This window comes from Tasmannia lanceolata, unplaced genomic scaffold (genome assembly GCF_043159265.1).
Source record: "Tasmannia lanceolata isolate RefF3 unplaced genomic scaffold, GAP_Taslan_0.1 ptg000002l, whole genome shotgun sequence".
Taxonomy (NCBI): Eukaryota; Viridiplantae; Streptophyta; class Magnoliopsida; order Canellales; family Winteraceae; genus Tasmannia; species Tasmannia lanceolata.
Genome location: NW_027518679.1, coordinates 46,611,974 through 46,630,698, shown reverse-complemented (window position 1 = coordinate 46,630,698; position 18,725 = coordinate 46,611,974). Strand labels below are relative to the sequence as shown.

Genomic DNA, 18,725 nt, shown 5'->3' with positions numbered 1-18,725 from the left:
AGCTTTCAATATCATTAACAATCGGACAGAACCGCCTTGGGCTCTACGCCTAGCTCCCCACTTGATCTCATTGGTTGCCCTCCAAAACCAGATGATGGTCATCAAACCGAGTTAAACGAGTTTTGCATGATAGTGAGAAAATTAAACCAGACAATATTGAGATGATTCTCCATTTCATCAATGAATTCAGTTGATGCATATGCGAAGATATAACAAACATAGTTAAATCTCACAAAGAAAATGAATTCAGTTGATCATTTTCTTCTACTGTACAATATAAGATTGTCTTGATTCAAATTCAGAACCACATCAGTCCCATGGCGGTTAGATGAACAAGAAGTGAACTCTATAATAACAACTCATTGAGTTTCAGAGAGCATACATTACAACAGACAATAAGTAATAATCCAGTTTTCCCCCATTCCTTAAGCTCAAATCCCTGTTTACAATACAACACAGTCCCAATCCCTTGTCTCTGAAAACATGAAAACTGTTGATACTTTAATCACATTCCAGATAGACCAAACAATATATTAAGGCTACTGATGTTAGCACTACCATGTTTTGATAATTGCACTAACTCATCTTGTCTTTTATTACTTAAACAGCTAACAAAGTTTATTACAAGTCCCCAAAAAACTCTGATAAGCCAATTTAAAAAGAAAAGAAAAGCTGAGTTTGTGCAATTATTAAAACATGGGAGTGCAAATATCAGTAGCCTATATTAAATGCAGAAAACCCCATTAAAAATGACTAAAATACGACTTGTAACAAAGCACTGAAGAACTTATTCCTGAAAGGAAGCTTGCATCAGCATCACCTTCTGGTTGGAGGCGAGAGTAGATGACATGGAGGAGCCATGGACGGAGATGATCAACAGATCTACTTTACAAAGCGATTAATGGGTTAGATCGCTTTGTAAAATCATCCTCCTGTACCCACCTGCAAGGAAGGGAATTCAAAAGGTATGACATATCATTAGATGATAAGAATGGAAATGAAATGAAATTTCTCTCATACTGATAATGTAGTTACCATCACTCGCGGGGATGAAAAATAGTATTGAGGTGTGGTATGATGCTTTTGTCCTCCCACTCCAGCCCTTTAAACCATAGTTTTTCTCCTTCAATGCTTTTAAGTTGAGGCCCTACTGGAAGCCTCTTTAAATTCCGGCATCGATATACAGTAATAGATTGCAAGGAAGGGAAATTGAGAGATACATGAGACCCTCCTCTGCTATTGTGACGGTAGAAGACACTCCTAAGCCTTGGGAGTCCCACTAATTTTATTTTCTCTAATCGACGCAGCATTAGTTCCTCCATGTGCACCCCTACCAATTCCTCTTCCTCTTCCTCCACACTTATTATCTCCTCTATTTCATCACAAAAAGATAGATGGAGATACTCCAGGTGTTGAAGGCCTCGTGCTAAGTTCCACGACAGGAGATTCTTTAACCTGCGACAGTATTCGATGACTAGTACTCGTAGGTTCTGGAAGGGTAAAGCAGGTGGCAAAGAAGATTTGGAGGAGGAACTCTGTGCGCTCGTACTCGCCACCATCACCTCCTCATCCGATATTATTTTCTCCATTTTGAAGCAGAATCTAATATCAAGTTTCTCCAATTGTTGAAGGCTCCGTGCAAGAATGGGGGAGAAGAGACACCTCAAGTTGTTACAATGCTGCATCTCTAGGCTCTTTACATTGTGGAGGGTTCCATTTGGTGGTATGGCCCCCTTACATAAACTCATCAGGCTGGGTAGAAATTGTAATTTAATTTCTTTCAGTGTAGGATGGCCCTCTTCTATAATCCCCTCCTCATAGTGAAACACTTCCTCCAACTTATCCATGCTAAAGATGATCAATCTTTGCAATTTACTAAAAGCATTTGGTGGAACGGTGATGTGTTCTATTTCATGGCAATAGCTGAGATTGAGGCTCTTCAAGTCCTTGAAACCACCACCTTCATCATCTAGGAGGTGTGCAGTGCGAACCCCCTCCAAGACAATATCTTTGCTTTTTCCCAATAATACCTTTACCCACTTACAAATTGGGTGCCACATCATCTTAATATCCATATAATTCCCATCAGCACCCCACAATTCTCCATCCCGCTGGCTAGAGATACCAAATTTCTTTAGATTCTCCCAAGGGCCAGAGAAGTCTAGAGAGAAACATTTGAAGTTTGCAACATGAATGTATAGAACGGTCAACCGAGGCAAAGATGCCATCTCATCAAAGCTAGCATTATCACGGCTGCTACCGCTCACCTCCCATGAACAAGAGCTATTTTGCATATATAATTCTTCTAATTTACTCAGCTTTGATATCACATTGCGTGGTACCCTTTTAAGTCTACGAGTGCCTGCAAGATCCAAACTCTTCAGATTGGCAAAATCCCCTATTTCTTTTGGTAGTTCTTCAATGCTAGTTCCTCGCAGGCTAAGGATTTCGAGATTCACCAATCCTTTAAGTTGAGATATGTCATTTAAACTCCCGCATCCATCTAAACACAGAGTCTTGAGGTTGGATAAGCATGGCAATGATGGTGGTAGTGATGAAATACCGATCTCACTTAGATCCAAAACTCGGAGTTCATTCTTCCCTTCGAAAAAATCATTTGGGAATTGCTTCAAAGCGTCATTTTGTTGTAGTAATAAGGTTTGGAGATGTGGGAATATTGGCTGTTCAGGGAGCACAGTAACTGAGCTTTTCATCAGTGAAAGCCTCTTGCATTGTTCCAACTTTTCTGGCCACTCTTTCAATACTTTTCCAGCTTTAACCAGAAACCCCGGCTCTCCTGATGCGATCCTTATGGCCATATCTCTAAGGACATCATGCATTTTTACATAATCTTCTCCACAACCGTTTAACAGCAAGCACGAATCTTTAAGTTTGTTAACCAAAGTTATTGTTCTATCCCGCGCTTTTTCCAAGTTTTCTACATTGAAAACCCTCTCTCCCAGCAAGTATCTCATCAAGTAACGTACATCGATATCATAATCTTCAGGAAAGAGACAACAAAACAAGAAGCATGATTTGGCTTCCTCACTTTCTATGTATTTGTAACTCAGCTCCAGACGAGAGTATAGCTCTTCATCCACATCGTCTATGTTCTTTGAAGAAGAATCTCGTAATTCTGTCAATGCATTTCTCCAAACAGGAAGGGCCTTGCCTTTTAATGCCCCTGCAATTGTGACGATTGCCAAAGGCAAACCCTTACATTCTTTAGCAACTTCCTTTGCCACACTCTTCAATTCATCAGTTTCAACGACGCCGGCTTTCTCACTGAAAAGATTCCATGAATCCTGTTCGGATAAGATTTGGACTTCGATCATTTTCTGGCACTTCATCTTGGAACATACATCTTTGTTTCGTGTTGTAATTATAATTTGGCAGCCCTTATGGCTACGTCCGCAGTGGATTCCTACCTTAGTTAACTCCAATTTTTTCCACATATCGTCTAAGATTATGAGTATCTTCTTCTCTTGCTTTAATCCATCCGACAACTGGCCTGCTCTTCGTTTAACATTCTTTTTTACTTGTTTTTGGGATCGAACCTGTGACCCTACAGCCCCAACCCCAACTTCAACATTCTCTTTTGTATGTTGCTTGCTTATTATTCTCTTCAATAGACCCGCTCCTAATCTCTGGAACAACCGACCTGCTCTTACCTCTATATTTTTTTCTTCAAGTTTCATGCCTAATTTCTCGGCAAGTTCACCTTGTATCTTTTCCAAGTCTTGGTTCTGAGAAATAGTCACCATTACAACCTCATCAAACAGCTTTTCACTCTTAGCGTCATTTCCCACTTTTTCCACTAGGTTCGTCTTGCCAACGCCTCCCATCCCGTATACCCCGATGATGTTGATATTCTCGTCTTTTAATGCATCGATCACCTCCTGCTCCAGAGCGGATTTTGTGGATGCACAAGCCTCATATTCTCCCGCCTGCAAGTTTTCAATGCTTGTAGGAAGGCGAGGATTTGATACCCGCGGCGGATTGAATTTCTCTTCTTGTTTTAGCATCTCCTCAGCATCAGCCATCTTCTTCTTTGCTTCTTTGCCTAGAGAATAACGCGATCCCAAATCGAAACATCTCTTATTCTCTTTCACTCTATCCTCCAATCTCTCTACGTCTTCTTTAATGCCATCTACGTCATTTAACCAATCTCGCACTTCACCTCTCATTTCTTCTCCTCTGCTCCTCAATGCATCATCTACTAAATCTTGTACATCGCCTCTCTTCACCCCCAACTTATCCACTTCGAGTTTGAGATTCTCAACATTCAGTTTGTAATGAACAAGATAGCCAGTGTGCTGCTTAATTGGAATGAATGCACACTTTCCTAGCTCTATAAGTGTAGGAAAAAAATCCATGGCTATGTGCTTAAGTGGGAGACAAATGAAAGAACCAAACGATGTAGAGAGATGCAGAGAAACGAGGGTAGATAGCAAAGAGTAAATTAATGGTGGAAGGAATAGTAGCAAGTAGATCTCTGAGGAAAAGAAATAATTCAGAACCGATTCAAAGCAACAGAGCAAAGAATACCAGCTTCACAAGGACACAGGCTAGGTAGCTCGCAAGATAATAATGTGCAAAAGATAGAGAATAGTGGTTGATCTCAGATATTGAATGAAATGAAAGTTTTGTTACTCTTCAATTGATAGTCAAAAAGTAAGAATGGAAATGATATATTCTCCTCCCTTTTCTTTATGGGGTACCCCTTTTAGTGTAAAAGGAGTAGTCCCCGAGAATAAAAGGGGAACACTCCAAAAGCAATAATTTTAGCTTTGAGGGGGGGGGGGCACTTTTCACATCCACACTCAGCTGTTAAAGGCAATAATTGTTCCTTTGTGGGCCACACCAAGAAAGAAAAGGAGAACATGAATTGATATCTCCACCTCTTGAAAGAGCTTTTAAAATCAATAGTTGTACCTTTGAGAGCCCCCACACTGAAAAAAGAAATGCAATGAGGCCACGTTTGGATACCCACAAGATTAAGATTTGGATTTAGTTCATATTTTGAACTGGATCAGATCCTTTAGATTTCCAAATCAGCAACGACAGTGCAAAAGATTCCGATTTTGAAATCTGTTCTGCGAGACATTATTTGGAAATTAATATTTGTGGCAACTTCCTTCACCGTCGCTGCTCCTCGACGATACTCCAGCTGCAGCGAGACCTTCCTCCCTCCCTCCCTCTCTCTCTTAAAACATGATCATTAAGATGATTGATGTAGTTTGTACCTAAAACTCAAATCCAAATTAAAATACAAATGCATGAGGTATCCAAACAGGCCCTTGAATGAATTGGGATCTGCACCGGCTCTATTTGGATGAGTGTAGTTAATAGAATGAATGAATTGAGATCTGCACTCACCTGGGTATTTATCTTCGCAAAAACTCCTTTCATCCGATTCTAAGTATAGATATAGTGTCTCAAGAGATTTTATATGTTGTGTGGCCGTATAAAACCAGTATTTTTTTTCCGAAATGTACGGTATGGCCCACTCCATAGGATGATCCAAACCATCCATTAGTTGGGCCACAACATAAATAGGCTGTGCCCCCAAAATCATTTCCATGGGATGATCCTAACTCATGTAATCTATGGGGGAACTGCACATTTTCAAAACTTCCATAGATTGGAGGATTAGGATAGGATCATCCCGTGGAAAGGATTTTTGGGGCACAACCTATTTACGTATGGACAGTTTGGCTCATCCTGTGGAGTGGGCCTACCCTACCTTATGAAAAATAGGGTTCATAAGGCCCCACAGCATATAAAATCTCGTGTCTAAAAATGGGGAAATGATATATTAGCCCCTTTTGTTCCCGGGCCACCCCCATTTTGTGCATTTATGATTACATTTTTAATCTAGAAGGGCGTCCAGGGAAGAAAAGCGGGAGAATATATCTGATGGGGTCCAAAATCTGCAACCAATCGGCTGTTGACACGTGGCCCTTACAGGGACCACTGCAAAGCCAACACCTGTCCCTGCTAGGTATGACGTCTGGACCAATCGGGGACTTCCACCTGCCCCTCCTAGGTATGAAACCTGGTCCATACAGGGGCTACCACCTGTCCTGGACAGGTGGCTCAGGATCACTATAAATAGCCTTCACTTGTGCTAAGGTGAGGGATCTGAGATCAAAACCCTAAGCTCTTTGCTCTGACATTGCTCTGCACTCCTGCTCATACTGACTTGAGTGTCAAAGCGCCCGTCCGGAGCACCACTCCGGGTTGGTCTTCTGACCCTTTGTATTCTTGTCTGTGCCCTTGTGCAGCGCAGGACTCCATTAGCCCTTCAGCTGTGGCTTGCCAGATCAGCCCTTCCGGCCCTACCATAACCTGTTACCAGTTTTAGACCTAACAGATTTGGCGCCATCCGTGGGACCCTGGAACAAAAAGCTGTTCGGAACCTCACTCAAGCAATGGTAGGGAAGACCAGAAAGCATGTGCCAACCTCCCGGACGACCCGGGCTACGGCCCCCCACGAAGGAAGAAGCGAGCGACTGGCCTCGCAGATAGAGGTCGGGGCGGTAGGGGAGCAAAGTCCGACTCGCTCGGACCGCTCAGACCCTACCCCGACCCCAAGGGAGATGCGGGCCCTGCTAAGGTGAGGGATCTGAGATCAAAACCCTAAGCTCTTTGCTCTGACATTGCTCTGCACTCCTGCTCATACTGACTTGAGTGTCGAAGCGCCTGTCCGGAGCATCACTCCGGGTTGGTCTTCTGACCCTTTGTATCCTTGTCTATGCCCTTGTGCAGCGCAGGACTCCATTAGCCCTTCAGCTGTGGCTTGCCATATCAGCCCTTCCGGCCCTACCATAACCTGTTACCAATTTTAGACCTAACAATATCATTTCCCCTACAAATGCTCTACATTCGAAGAAATGGAAAGTGGTTAATAAAGTAAGGAATGTCGTTATGAAGATTGGAGGGTTAGGATTATCCTTGTGGAAATGATATTTGTGGCACAATCGTTGTGGCTCAACAAACGGACGGTTTAGATCATGTTATGATGTGGATCGTTCCGTACTTTTTGAAGAAAAAAACAGCTATAATTTGCCTGAAAAACAAAGGCACATGATTAGACGAGATTTTATACCCGTGTAAGCCCTTATAGTCCCGTATTTTTCAAAAAGTATTGTACGGACCACATCATAGGATGATCCAAACCGTCCACATGATGGATCAACACGTAAGTAGGATGTACCCCAAAACTCATTTCCAAAGGATGATCGTAGCCCTCCGATCTATGAGGTTTCCATAATATGCATTTCTTTTAAGATCGGAGGGTTGGGATCATCCTATAGAAATGATTTTTCGGGTAAAACATATTTACGTTGTGGCCCATCAGATGGACGGTTTGGATCATCCTATAGTGTAGTCTGTACAGTACTTTTTGAAAAAATACCGGATTTACGGACACCGTATAAAAAATCGTCAAAAGCAACAAGAGTACCTTGAACGACCTCACCTGGGAAAAAAAGCGAGCGTGACTGAGCTGTCAAAAGCAATACTAATAATATAGTTGCCCCTTTTCCCTCCTGGGCCACCCCCTTCTAGTGCAAAAAGATAAAAAGAGCAGTCACAAAAGCCATGAGTCCATGACACAGGCAATAAACACTTAAACAGGGGGGCGAATCTATCTCGCCCTTCGCAATAATTGTACCTCGCTTCACATCCACTGAGCTGTTAAACGCAATAATAGTAGCTTTGAGAGCCCCACCGAAAATAAAAGAGAACATGAAATGGGACCCAGTGATTTAAAATAAAAATAAAAATATGTGCACTTATGTAGGAGCACCATATAATGAGTATTTATTAGAAAATTCATTGGAGCTTACCTTGTTCAAAGATCCAAACTATTCATCTGGGTTTTTTCCCTTTAAGAAATCATCTCCATGGGATGATCTTAACGCTTCAATCTGTTATATGGTGCTTTCCGCGTATAGATCATAGGGTTAGGATCTTCCTATGGAGATTATTTTAACGGCAAGGCCTATTTACAGTGGGGCCTAACAAATGAATAGTTTGTGTCTTCAAATAAGGTGGGCCCAAGTGTTTTTTAATAATACAGTGGGGCCTACCTATTCAAAGACCTAAAATATTTGTTAGGCCCCACTAAGAAGTTGTGTTGAAAGTGTGTGTGTGTGTGAGAGAGAGAGAGAGAGAGGCTTCACAGCCTATTAAAAGGTGAAAATGGGGTGAATTTGTCCAGGAAGGGGGTGAAATTATCACCACTCTTTGTTGCAAAAGGATACCATAGCCCATGCAAATGTACGGCACTTCCTTACTTGGACTAAACATGCTGTTCTTATGATTTCTCTGAATTTATAATAAGTAAGCCTCAAATAGCTGAAAGTTAAATTAAGATTTTATGAAACCATAAGCAACATGTTTGTATCCCACCTCCTTCACGCTCGAAGATACTGTGAAAAGAAAAGAATGGTGGTTGATATCAGCTATTGAACAAAAAATGTGCTAACTCTTCAATTGACCGTCAAAGGTAAGAATACAAATGATATATTCGCCCCCTTTTCTTCCCGGGGTACCCCTTCTGTTATTGAAAATAGTAGTCATAAAGATAATAAATGGGCAGTGATCCCCCCCTCTCCACACACACACACAGAGAAAACGTTAGCTTTGAAGCCATTTGAAGTTAACGGTGGCTCCTCCACCCCTTTGTATATCCCAGCATATCTGTTAAAGAGGAGGGAAATATCCATCAGAGGGGGGGGGGGGGGGGGGATATCAATGCCCTAATAAATACACAAAAGGGGAGTGGGCCGGGTAATAAAAGGGGACGAATATATCACTACCAAAGCTATAATTAGGGGTGGCAAAATTGGCCGAACCGAACTGGAACCGAGCCGAAACCGAACCGAAAATTCGGTCTCAGTTTGGTTAAATCAAACCGATTCAAATTTCGGTTCGGTTCGGTTTGGGGATCAAACCGAATTGAAACCGAATATTTCCAATTATTATGAGTAAGGGGTGGCAAAATTGGCGGAAATGAACCGAAAATTCAGTTTTAGTTCACTTTTACCAAACCAAAACCGATTCAAATTTTGGTTCGGTTGGGTTTGGGGGTCGAACCGAACCGAAACCGAACCATTGCCACCCCTAGCTATAATTGTACCCTTGAGAGGCCCCACTTTTCAAATCCACACAGCTGTTAAAGGCAATAATTGTTCCTTTGAGAGCCCCACCAAGAAAAAAAGAAAGGGAACATGAATTGATATCTCCACCTTTGGCACGAGCAATTAAAACCAATAATTGTACCTTTGAGAGCCCCACCAGGGGAAAAAGAGATTGAAGAATGAATTGAGATCTGCAATCACTAATCTTCGCCAAAATCCTTTCATCCGCTCCTAAATATGTGTCCAAAAATGGGGAAGTGATAATGGAAAAAAGGGGGAGAATATATCATTTCCCCCTTCAAATGCTCTCAATCATGGTTTCAAATTTCGGAATTTTGGCCGAAATCCGACGAAATTTCTAATAATATCCAAACTGTCCATTTGATGGGCCACATCGTAAATAGGTCGTGTCTAAAAAAAATCATCTCCACAGGATGATCCTAGCCCTCCGTCTACAGTGAAACCTCTGTAGATCGGAGGGCTAGGATCATCCTGTGGAAATGATTTTGGGGGCACAACCTATTTACGTTGTGGCCCATCAAATGGACGGCTTTGATCCCAAAAGTGCATTGTGTTGCTCAATTTGGTCTTGTAGTTAAAATAAAGGCCCTCTTATTTATATTTTTCCAATGTGAAAGTTGGTACCATTGCATACTTTTGTGTATGCTTACTTGTTTGGTGGATGGATTTGATTTCGTTGATTTTAATTTGCTAAAGCATGCAAACAAATAATGCAAGTGGGGTGTTTGGGAGTAGTCATCTTTATATTGAAATGATATTCAAAAAATCAGTACATTATATATATGTGATGTGGTATGTTTGTTGATATATTTGTTAAGGTTTACAGGTAACCATCTTTGTACCCATTTTTTGTGATATTTAATATTCCATATATACAGGGTTAGGATGATCCTATAGGGCTGATTTTTTGTACACACCCTATTCATGGAAGGGCCTTCCAAATGAATGATTTGGATCCTCACGTAATGAACCAATAGGGATGTCTTATATACCCATGCACAAATAGCTTATCTGTGCAGCTGCACATACTTTATTTTCTTATATATATATATATATATATATATATATATAAAGTACCACCAATTAATCCTTTTCATATATATATAAAGTACCACCAATCAATCCTTTTCAAAAAATTATGTTGATATATATATATATATATATATATATATATATATATATATATATATATATATATATATATATATATATATATGAGGAAAGTGTTTCTACTCGGCCGAGTAGAAAAGCTTATCTACTCCTCCCTTTAAAAAGTACAGTGGGCCCACACATTGTGGATGATCCAAAGCATTCATTTGATAGGTCTTAACATAGATAGGGTGTGCCCAAAAAATCAGCACCAAAGGGTCATCCTAGCCCTTCGTTTTGTTGGGCCTTGTAGAAACAGAATGGACGCACTGTGTAAGATGCGTAAGATGCGTCCATTCTGTTTCTACAAGGCCCAACAAAACGAAGGGCTAGGATGACCCTTTGGTGCTGATTTTTTGGGCACACCCTATCTATGATAAGACCTATCAAATGAATGCTTTGGATCATCCACAATGTGTGGGCCCACTGTACTTTTTAAAGGGAGGAGTAGATAAGCTTTTCTACTCGGCCGAGTAGAAACACTTTCCTCTGTTTCTACAAGGCCCAACAAAACGAAGGGCTAGGATGACCCTTTGGTGCTGATTTTTTGGGCACACCCTATCTATGTTAAGACCTATCAAATGAATGCTTTGGATCATCCACAATGTGTGGGCCCACTGTACTTTTTAAAGGGAGGAGTAAATAAGCTTTTCTACTCGGCCGAGTAGAAACACTTTCCTCTATATATATACTTTACATATGCCAGATAATGAAAATTACTAACGGTCGTGACCACTGCTAAATATTAACATTTACTGGTAGACAGTATTATCCGCCAGTAAATGATTTACCGACAATATTTTTTGTCTTTAAATGGCGGAGATTTGACCACTGGTAAACCACCGCTATAGCTTTTACCGGAGGATAAGTTGACTTATACCAGTGGTAAAAATCATTTTATTTGTTCTGAAGGTCCACTTTTCTATATATCTAATTTAGCTTTAAATAAAGTAATCTATCTATGAAATTTCGTTTAACTAAATAACATTGGTTATGTCTGAATCAATTTCATTAGCTTCTTTTGGTTTAAAACCATCCACTAAAATCTAAGAGTTTCACCCAATTTCTATATAATAAGTTACTACTGTTAAAATCTACCTAGAATTGAGAGAGAGAGAGAGAGAGAGAGAGAGAGAGAGAGAGAGAGAGAGAGAGAGAGAGAGAGAGAGAGAGAGAGAGTTGATCGTATCATTTCATCAACAATACCCCCTTTTATAGGGGAGGAATTAATGATACAATGGTCATACACTTGACTTGGCCATTAATGGACACCTAATTGTTACAACATTAATGGCCATTAATGGCCATCTAATTTATAACACTCCCCCTAGGATGACCATCATACAAAGAAATGGAACCATTTAGACTGCCTCGTTAAAACCTTGCTAGGAAAATCCCAGTGGGATAAAAACCATAGTGAAGGAAAAAGGGTACAGTTTAGTGAAGGAAAAAGGGTACAGTCGCCCCTTGAAAAATAGTTCCTTTTAAGTTGAGATGCTTTATCCGGGAAGATCTTTGAATTGATGGATTCCGATTTTGTATCTCAGATGCTCAAATAGTGCTTTGTGAAGTGCCTTTGTGAATAAATCAACTAGATTTTCAGTGAAACGGAATACTGAAATCTCCTTCTTGAAGTTCATGCGCATAGAAGAACTTTGGTGAAATATGTTTTGTTCTATCACCTTTGATATAACCTTCCCTGAATTGTGCAATACACGCAGCATTGTCTTCGTATATTATAGCAGTATTTCCGACTTGTTTCATGAATTGCAAGTATCTCAGAATGGTTTGAAGATGTGGCTCTAAGTGTTTGTTTCATTGATCTCCATGACATAGCCATATCATTATATTTAAATACATACCCTGTTTGTGTTTATGGATCAGACAAATATCCTGCATCTGCATACTCTAGCAATTGTGATTTTGTCTCCCTTGAATAAAACAAACCCATATCAATAGTTCCAAGGAGATAGCGAAGTATGTGTTTGATTCCATTCCAATGCCTTTTAGTTGGTGCCGAACTAAATCTTGCTAATAGATTGACTAAAAATGCAATATTAGGCCTTGTGCAATTTGCAAGATGCTTAAGCGCACCAATGGCACTAAGATATGGAACTGACGGTCCAAGAAATTCTTCTTCATCTTCTTGTGGTCGGAATGGATCTTTCTTCGTATCAAGTGAACGTACAATTATTGGAGAATTTAATGGATCTGTACAGGTCGACTGATGAATGAAGAATCCCGTTGATGAGTGTTCCCAAGATCTGAATGTTAGAGGGTTGATCCTAACTCTCTATAGATCTAGGGTTAGGATCAACCTAAGGAAATGATTTTTGGGGCACAACCTATTTAGGTTATGGCCCATCTACTGGACGGTTTGGATCATCCTATGGTGCAGGCCATACCATACTTTTAATAAAGTGAGGAGTGCGATAATCAAAATACAGTAGTGCTGATAACATTTCCCATGATTAAAACTGTTTTTATACTAGTTATATTTACCATATGGGTAAAGTTCCACAATAGTGTATCCATTTATTTATTTTTATTGACTGATAAGTATCCCTTTATTTATTAGAAGCCATTTGTAACCAGCCTGGTGTCACGTGGCCATTTCGTCCAGCGCTGTTCGCATGGCCTATGACCCGTGACTTGGTCTATCAATGTAATATGTAAGACTCATGCCTATGTACATGTTGTAGTGAGGACGTAGTTGGTATTAAAATCCAAACGTAGCTCGTCTCGTTGCGTCTTGAAAAGTTGTTGTTTATAGCACCTTTGGTCGCCACTCGCCGCTAAGTGGGTTGGTTGCTAAAGCTCTTTACCCTGAGATCTTGGTTGGCCATCGAGTGGTGCATTACTAGTGCATATCTTAGCAGGGATTCCATTCTAGTCAACGGGTGATCGGGGACCCTTAGGAGTTGTAGACCTTTTGGCATAATCCTATTGTAACTTGTTCTAGAATCATCAATAAAGCTTAACATTTGTCTACTCACATGCCCTATTGCTTTGCGTGTGTTTGGAAACTTAGCACTCCATTTGTGTTTGTTTTGTAGGTTTGATTCTCATAACTTTGCTAGGCTTACTTGCTTGTTGTGAGGCAACGCAAGTGCCGCACGGACCTCAATCCCAAACCAAAGGTCCGTGACACTGGTCTTGTTTCTCTTTATGTTAGCATTAACTTTAAAATCGATACACCATCTTAAACAAATGATAATTTCTCCTTGAAAATGGGCATTTGAAAAATAGCTCATGCTTTTCAATTGTTGTTTTTCATATTGTAAATACTTAATCACTCTTTACATTTTCAACTTTCATTTGTGCTTACTAGCAACTTATCATTTTTTAAAAAGTAAGAAAAAATTACTTGGCAAGACAAGGGGTGATTGCCCTAGGAAGAGGAATCCCTACGAACTCCACTCTTAGCTAGGGAGTCAGCTGTCTCATTAGCACTTCTTGGAACATAAGACAGCAAAATTGTTTCCTGTACAAATCTTGTTAAGACAGGGGGTTGGCTATTTGTAGGGATATCTTCTATACAGGACAACCTCTGCCCTTCTGATGTAAATTTGTATTTTTTTTTTCTTTATACAAGGAGGTTATCTCCTAATATCTTCCAAAATCTCATCAATTATGTATTCTAATCTCATCAATTTGCCCACTAAATAGCATCCAAAGAATCTCCCTCCACACATAGGCTCCCTACACAGTCATTGTTGAAGAGTTTGAGAGCAGTCAAATGGCTTCATTTCATTTGACTTGCCCAACCCGATCAAACCAGAGAAAGACAGCACAACTCTACCCAAATATTCGTGAACAACCCTCCACCCTTGTCGAGCCCGAATTCCCCAAAGAGGATCTGCCAAAATTAAGCTTATGGAAATTTGGAGGTGAAGAGGTCCACATAGATTTCATTTTCTCCTTCCCCTCCCTAACCAAGATGATCACTTCACACTTCACACTTCCTAACAAGGTCTTGAATAGAGTAGCCACTACATTGATTTGTTCACAGTAACCCACCTCTCTTTGCCTTGAATTTGTTTTTTTTCTTTAATAAAAGTTTATCTTCTAAGGAAGACATATTAATGCGAATGAAACGACTCGGAATCCAAAACCGGATCGCTACAAAGAGAAGAAATAACCTGCATAAAATTACAATTTTTTTTACACAAATTATAGCCAAGAACTCATATTACATTGATTTAAAATCAAATCCATTATTAACGTGCATAATAAACTCCTCTTCATGAGGATTATTGCAAACCACCAATATTAAATTTTAAAGAGTTTAACAAGAGTACTAAACAGGACAGACTGAAATAAAGATAAAATAAGATGGGCCACCCGTCAAGGCTATGTGGCCACTCCCACAAACACTGCACTCGTACTCTAAGCTTCCCCGTTTGGCCCGCCTCATCATATGCCGGACCTGTAATTGTTTATATAGGCATGAGTCTCAACATCAAGAAACTCCGTAGGCATAATTTCCAAACATCACAAGAAGATAGGATTCATAATTTAAAGCATTACAATTCTTTTCCCTGTATATATTTAAGAATCTGGAAATCATGCATAAAGCAGCATAAGTTAGATAAAAGCAATTTAATCCTTTAAAGCCAAATTTCTAAGACGTAGATTATAACATGCTGCAGTATTGTATGAGAAATCATGGGTTGAGTTTGATATTATAACAGATGTATGATACCAACATGCCCAAATATACCAAAACGTCTACAGCATTCATGGTACTAAGGAAATCATCTCATAATGTGCACCAATATGTATCTCATCATGCGAATCAACATATGTATCAACATGTGCATCAATATGTAAGTCAACTTATGCTAGGTGAGCTTAGCGGAGGGGTGTGGTGCCCCACCTGCCAAGACACTAACCACTAGGGGCGTAACTCGGGCGGGTTCAACCCGGAAAAAACTCGTGTTGGGTTGAGTTCAAGTCGGGTTCGGGTTCAGGTTCAGGTTGGGTTTTCTCAACCCGGGTTGAGTTCGGGTTAGGTTCGGGTTGAGGGCTTGGGCAACCCGACCCAAGTTCAACCCGAAATTTTTAATAATTTTTTAAGTTTTTAAGCTTAAAATCTCGGGTTGGGTCGGGTTGAACTCGGGTTGGCTTAGGTTCGGGTTGGCAAAAAGGGCTGCTCGGGTCAGGTCGGGTTGAACCTCGTCGGGTTGGAACTCGGGTCGGGTCGGGCCATGGTTGAGTAAATGGTTGGTCGGGTTGGCCTCAACCCGAACCCAACCCGCCTGAGTTGCACCCCGACTAACCACCCACCTACGGCTCACCACAATGGGTAGTCTATCCAAGTCTTTGTGCATATTGGCTAGACGGGTTTAACCCAGGTAATCATGGTTTCCCTATGGATAACCCATTGCCTTACACCCCCACTGCCCAAGGCGCGTCTATGGTCGGTTGGTTGTACAGGTCTTGATTACGGCACGTGATACCGTGATATCACCCTGAGGGCACTAGACCCAGCGAAGATGAGCATTTGACAATTCGACGGTTGCGCCTACCATCAAAATTGGCTTTTGGGTTGCCACCCCATGGATGACTCAAAGGTCACCCTACTCATAGCTACTATCGCCCCCCATGCATGGTCAATCATATCACTAGGCTACAAGTACAAACATGCCATATGAACTTTAATCATAGTACAAAGCAATTGTTCATTTATCATTTCCACAAAACACAGTCTATGTCATGATGAATCTCAATGGCCGATGTGAACATGTACATGCTTAGATAAATAAATTTTGAAATTCATTAGCTCAGTAGTCACAAAAAACCAAATTTTGTAAAAATACTATTTTCCTGGGAAATTAGCAGATATTTTAAGTAATTTTTTCTAAACAGAACCATACGAGTTTTCCATTCAAGGTGAACGAAACATAATGAAAGAATCAAATTGTATTATTCAAAAAATGATCGAAACAATAAGCCATAAAATCCCCTCTTCGGTACAGAAATGAACACAATCCCAACCCAAAGCAGGAAAGGCAATCAAAGAGGGAAAAACAAAGAAACACAACAAAGAGAAGGAAAACAGTAAATTACTGTACATAACAAGTATCAATGAACGTAACAGATATAAAAAATCTCCCATCATAAATGGTCAGAAAAGAAGAGAAACCCAAGAAAGATGAACCAGATGATGCAATTCAAGTAAAAGCCTGACCTGATAGACGATAGTTACCGCCATTGCCGACTTAGCAGCTCCCCAATTTTACGACAGGAGTGCCAGAGCAGATGGCATCAGGGCAGCCACACCAGTAGGTAATGCCGTCAACACCGCAGACAGGATCGGGGCGGAAGCAGTTGATGGGGCAAAATTGTGGATCTGTTGACCCGGGGCAGAGATTGTCAATAGCGCCATTTGTCGGTAAAGTGGAGCACAGGGCGAAGACGATGAAGAGGAGAAAGAGAGATGAACGCAGGAAAGAGGCCATGGTTGGAGCACAGATTGTTTTTCCTTTATTTCTAGCTTGGAGCCTGGGACTGGAAGAAGTGATAATGTCAAAGATGTGCAGAATTTCAAGAGAACAAAGTTAAAAATATATCAACTCAACTCAACTAAGCCTTTGCCCCAAACTAGTTAGAGTCGGCTAATGAATCTTTTAGAAAATTTTCATGAAGAATGTGAAAGAATCTACCCGGCTCAAATTGACTATGTCTAATCTTAACTTACCAACTTCTCCAAAAGCTTAAGCTATTGGAGAAAGGCGTTATTTATCTTTTATACTTTAACACTCCCCCGCACGTGTGGCCCACTTGGCAAACACGTGGCACATGTGGTCCCACTTTGGGCCGACCATCGCATGTTGATTTTTACTATCCGGAAGGTTTGAACTCGAGACCTTGGCTCTGATACCATGTTAACTTACCAACTTCTCCAAAAGCTTAAGCTGTTGGAGAAAGGAGTTATTTATCTTTTATACTTTAACAAGTTCGTCTACATGGATCAAAGTTAAATATATATCAACCATTCAAAAAAAAAAAGTTAAAAATATATCAACAAAACAAAAATTCCGCCAAAAGAGAAGCTACCAATTCAAATAAAATGAAATTAGCCAAAAATATATTCGACGACATGAGGAATTATCTGATATATTGAATGGTCATAAGAAATTTTCTGATAGAAAGCTACCAATGCTAACAAATCCCTGTATATATGCAAATAGAGAACAAAACCTAGTTGTGACAAAGAAACCAAGAAATCAAATCAATTTGTTCAAAGAAATTCGAACTAAATTTGAGACTATTCATTGAATACAGGTCTCCTTTCCCATTTTCGTACATCCCACCCTTTGGTCATTGTTAGATTTTTATTTATTAAGAAAAAAAATCTAAAATCAAATCTCTTTGTCCGAAAAATTCAAATTAAATTTGCTACAAAGAAACAAAGCAATCTCAGAATAAACTGGACTAACCGAAAATCAGATAAGAAACAGAAAAAAAAAATCCTAAGGATGTAATTAACATAATCGATAAACAAAGAAACCAAGGAAAACGAGATCTGTGAGAAAACTCAGTAAGGGGCAGTTTGGATACAAGGATTTTATAATCTAGGATTGTAAAATCTTGGATTTTAAAAGTTAAAACCTGCATTTTGTAAACCAAACCCAGATTTAATAAGCTAAAATCTGGATTTCACAATCTAAAATCCAGATTTTAGCTTATAAAATCTGGGTTTTGGCTTACAAACTAAAATCCAGGGTTTTACAATCCTGAATTATAAAATCCGTGTATCCAAATGGCCCCTAAAATCATCAAAACTAATGGAAAAAACCTAACAACGAGTTATGGACAAAAGTAAAACAAAGAATAGGTTTCAGCAAATTACCTTGTTTGATGAAGAATGCAAAAGAAGACACTAAGAAATGGTATTTATAGAAGCTCTCAAATCCTAGACTTTCTTTTTCTCTTATTCTCGTTCAAACATTGAGGCGCGAAACAGACTTTTTCGTTTTTGTGACTTTGAAGTGGCTGCCGTTTCCCACACGGGAAAGAGAGCGTGCGGAATAAAGAAAAAAAAAAAGAGAGAAAAATAATCCTATCCAAAGGAAGGATTTGCTAGCGTCCATGGCAGAAGGCATTTTGCGGATGTCCGGTTGCATGCATGGTTTTAAATTTCGATACCGACACCTAAATCACATATACCCGAAATGGTATTTTATTTCGGTCGAAATTTCAATTTCATTGAGGTCCTAAACCGGTACAGAAACCGAAATTTAAAACCATGGTTGCATGTCTGAGCAGCCACCTCGTGAATGAAGACAAAATCTGCTGAAAAGTGAACCCATGTGGCTGCTCTGACATGCAACAGGCCATCCACGAAATGCCTTCTGCACGCTGGTAAATACCCTAAAAGAAACGTTTGCTAGGGTCCAG

The 18,725-nt window shown here is 40.1% G+C and overlaps 1 protein-coding gene and 1 long non-coding RNA gene across 3 annotated transcripts; both read right to left on the bottom strand.

The window, feature by feature from the left end:
* Nucleotides 1-324: 324 nt before the first annotated feature.
* On the bottom strand, nt 325-4,643 carry LOC143875874 (putative disease resistance protein At4g27220). Its single transcript, XM_077377462.1, has 2 exons — nt 1,036-4,643; nt 325-942 (listed from the first exon to the last, which is right to left on the bottom strand). Exon 1 carries the CDS (start codon nt 4,374-4,376, stop codon nt 1,038-1,040), a length of 3,339 nt encoding a protein of 1,112 aa, XP_077233577.1. The 5' UTR covers nt 4,377-4,643; the 3' UTR covers nt 325-942; nt 1,036-1,037.
* Nucleotides 4,644-14,440: 9,797 nt separating this feature from the next.
* Nucleotides 14,441-18,324, bottom strand: LOC143885604 (uncharacterized). 2 transcript variants are annotated; one of them, XR_013253510.1, is made up of 3 exons: nt 18,178-18,324; nt 16,513-16,832; nt 14,441-14,748 (listed from the first exon to the last, which is right to left on the bottom strand). It is a non-coding gene; the product is annotated as an uncharacterized LOC143885604 (long non-coding RNA). The 2 variants fall into 2 exon arrangements; XR_013253511.1 differs by lacking the exon at nt 18,178-18,324 and adding an exon at nt 17,023-17,047.
* Between the last annotated feature and the right edge of the window lie 401 nt (nt 18,325-18,725).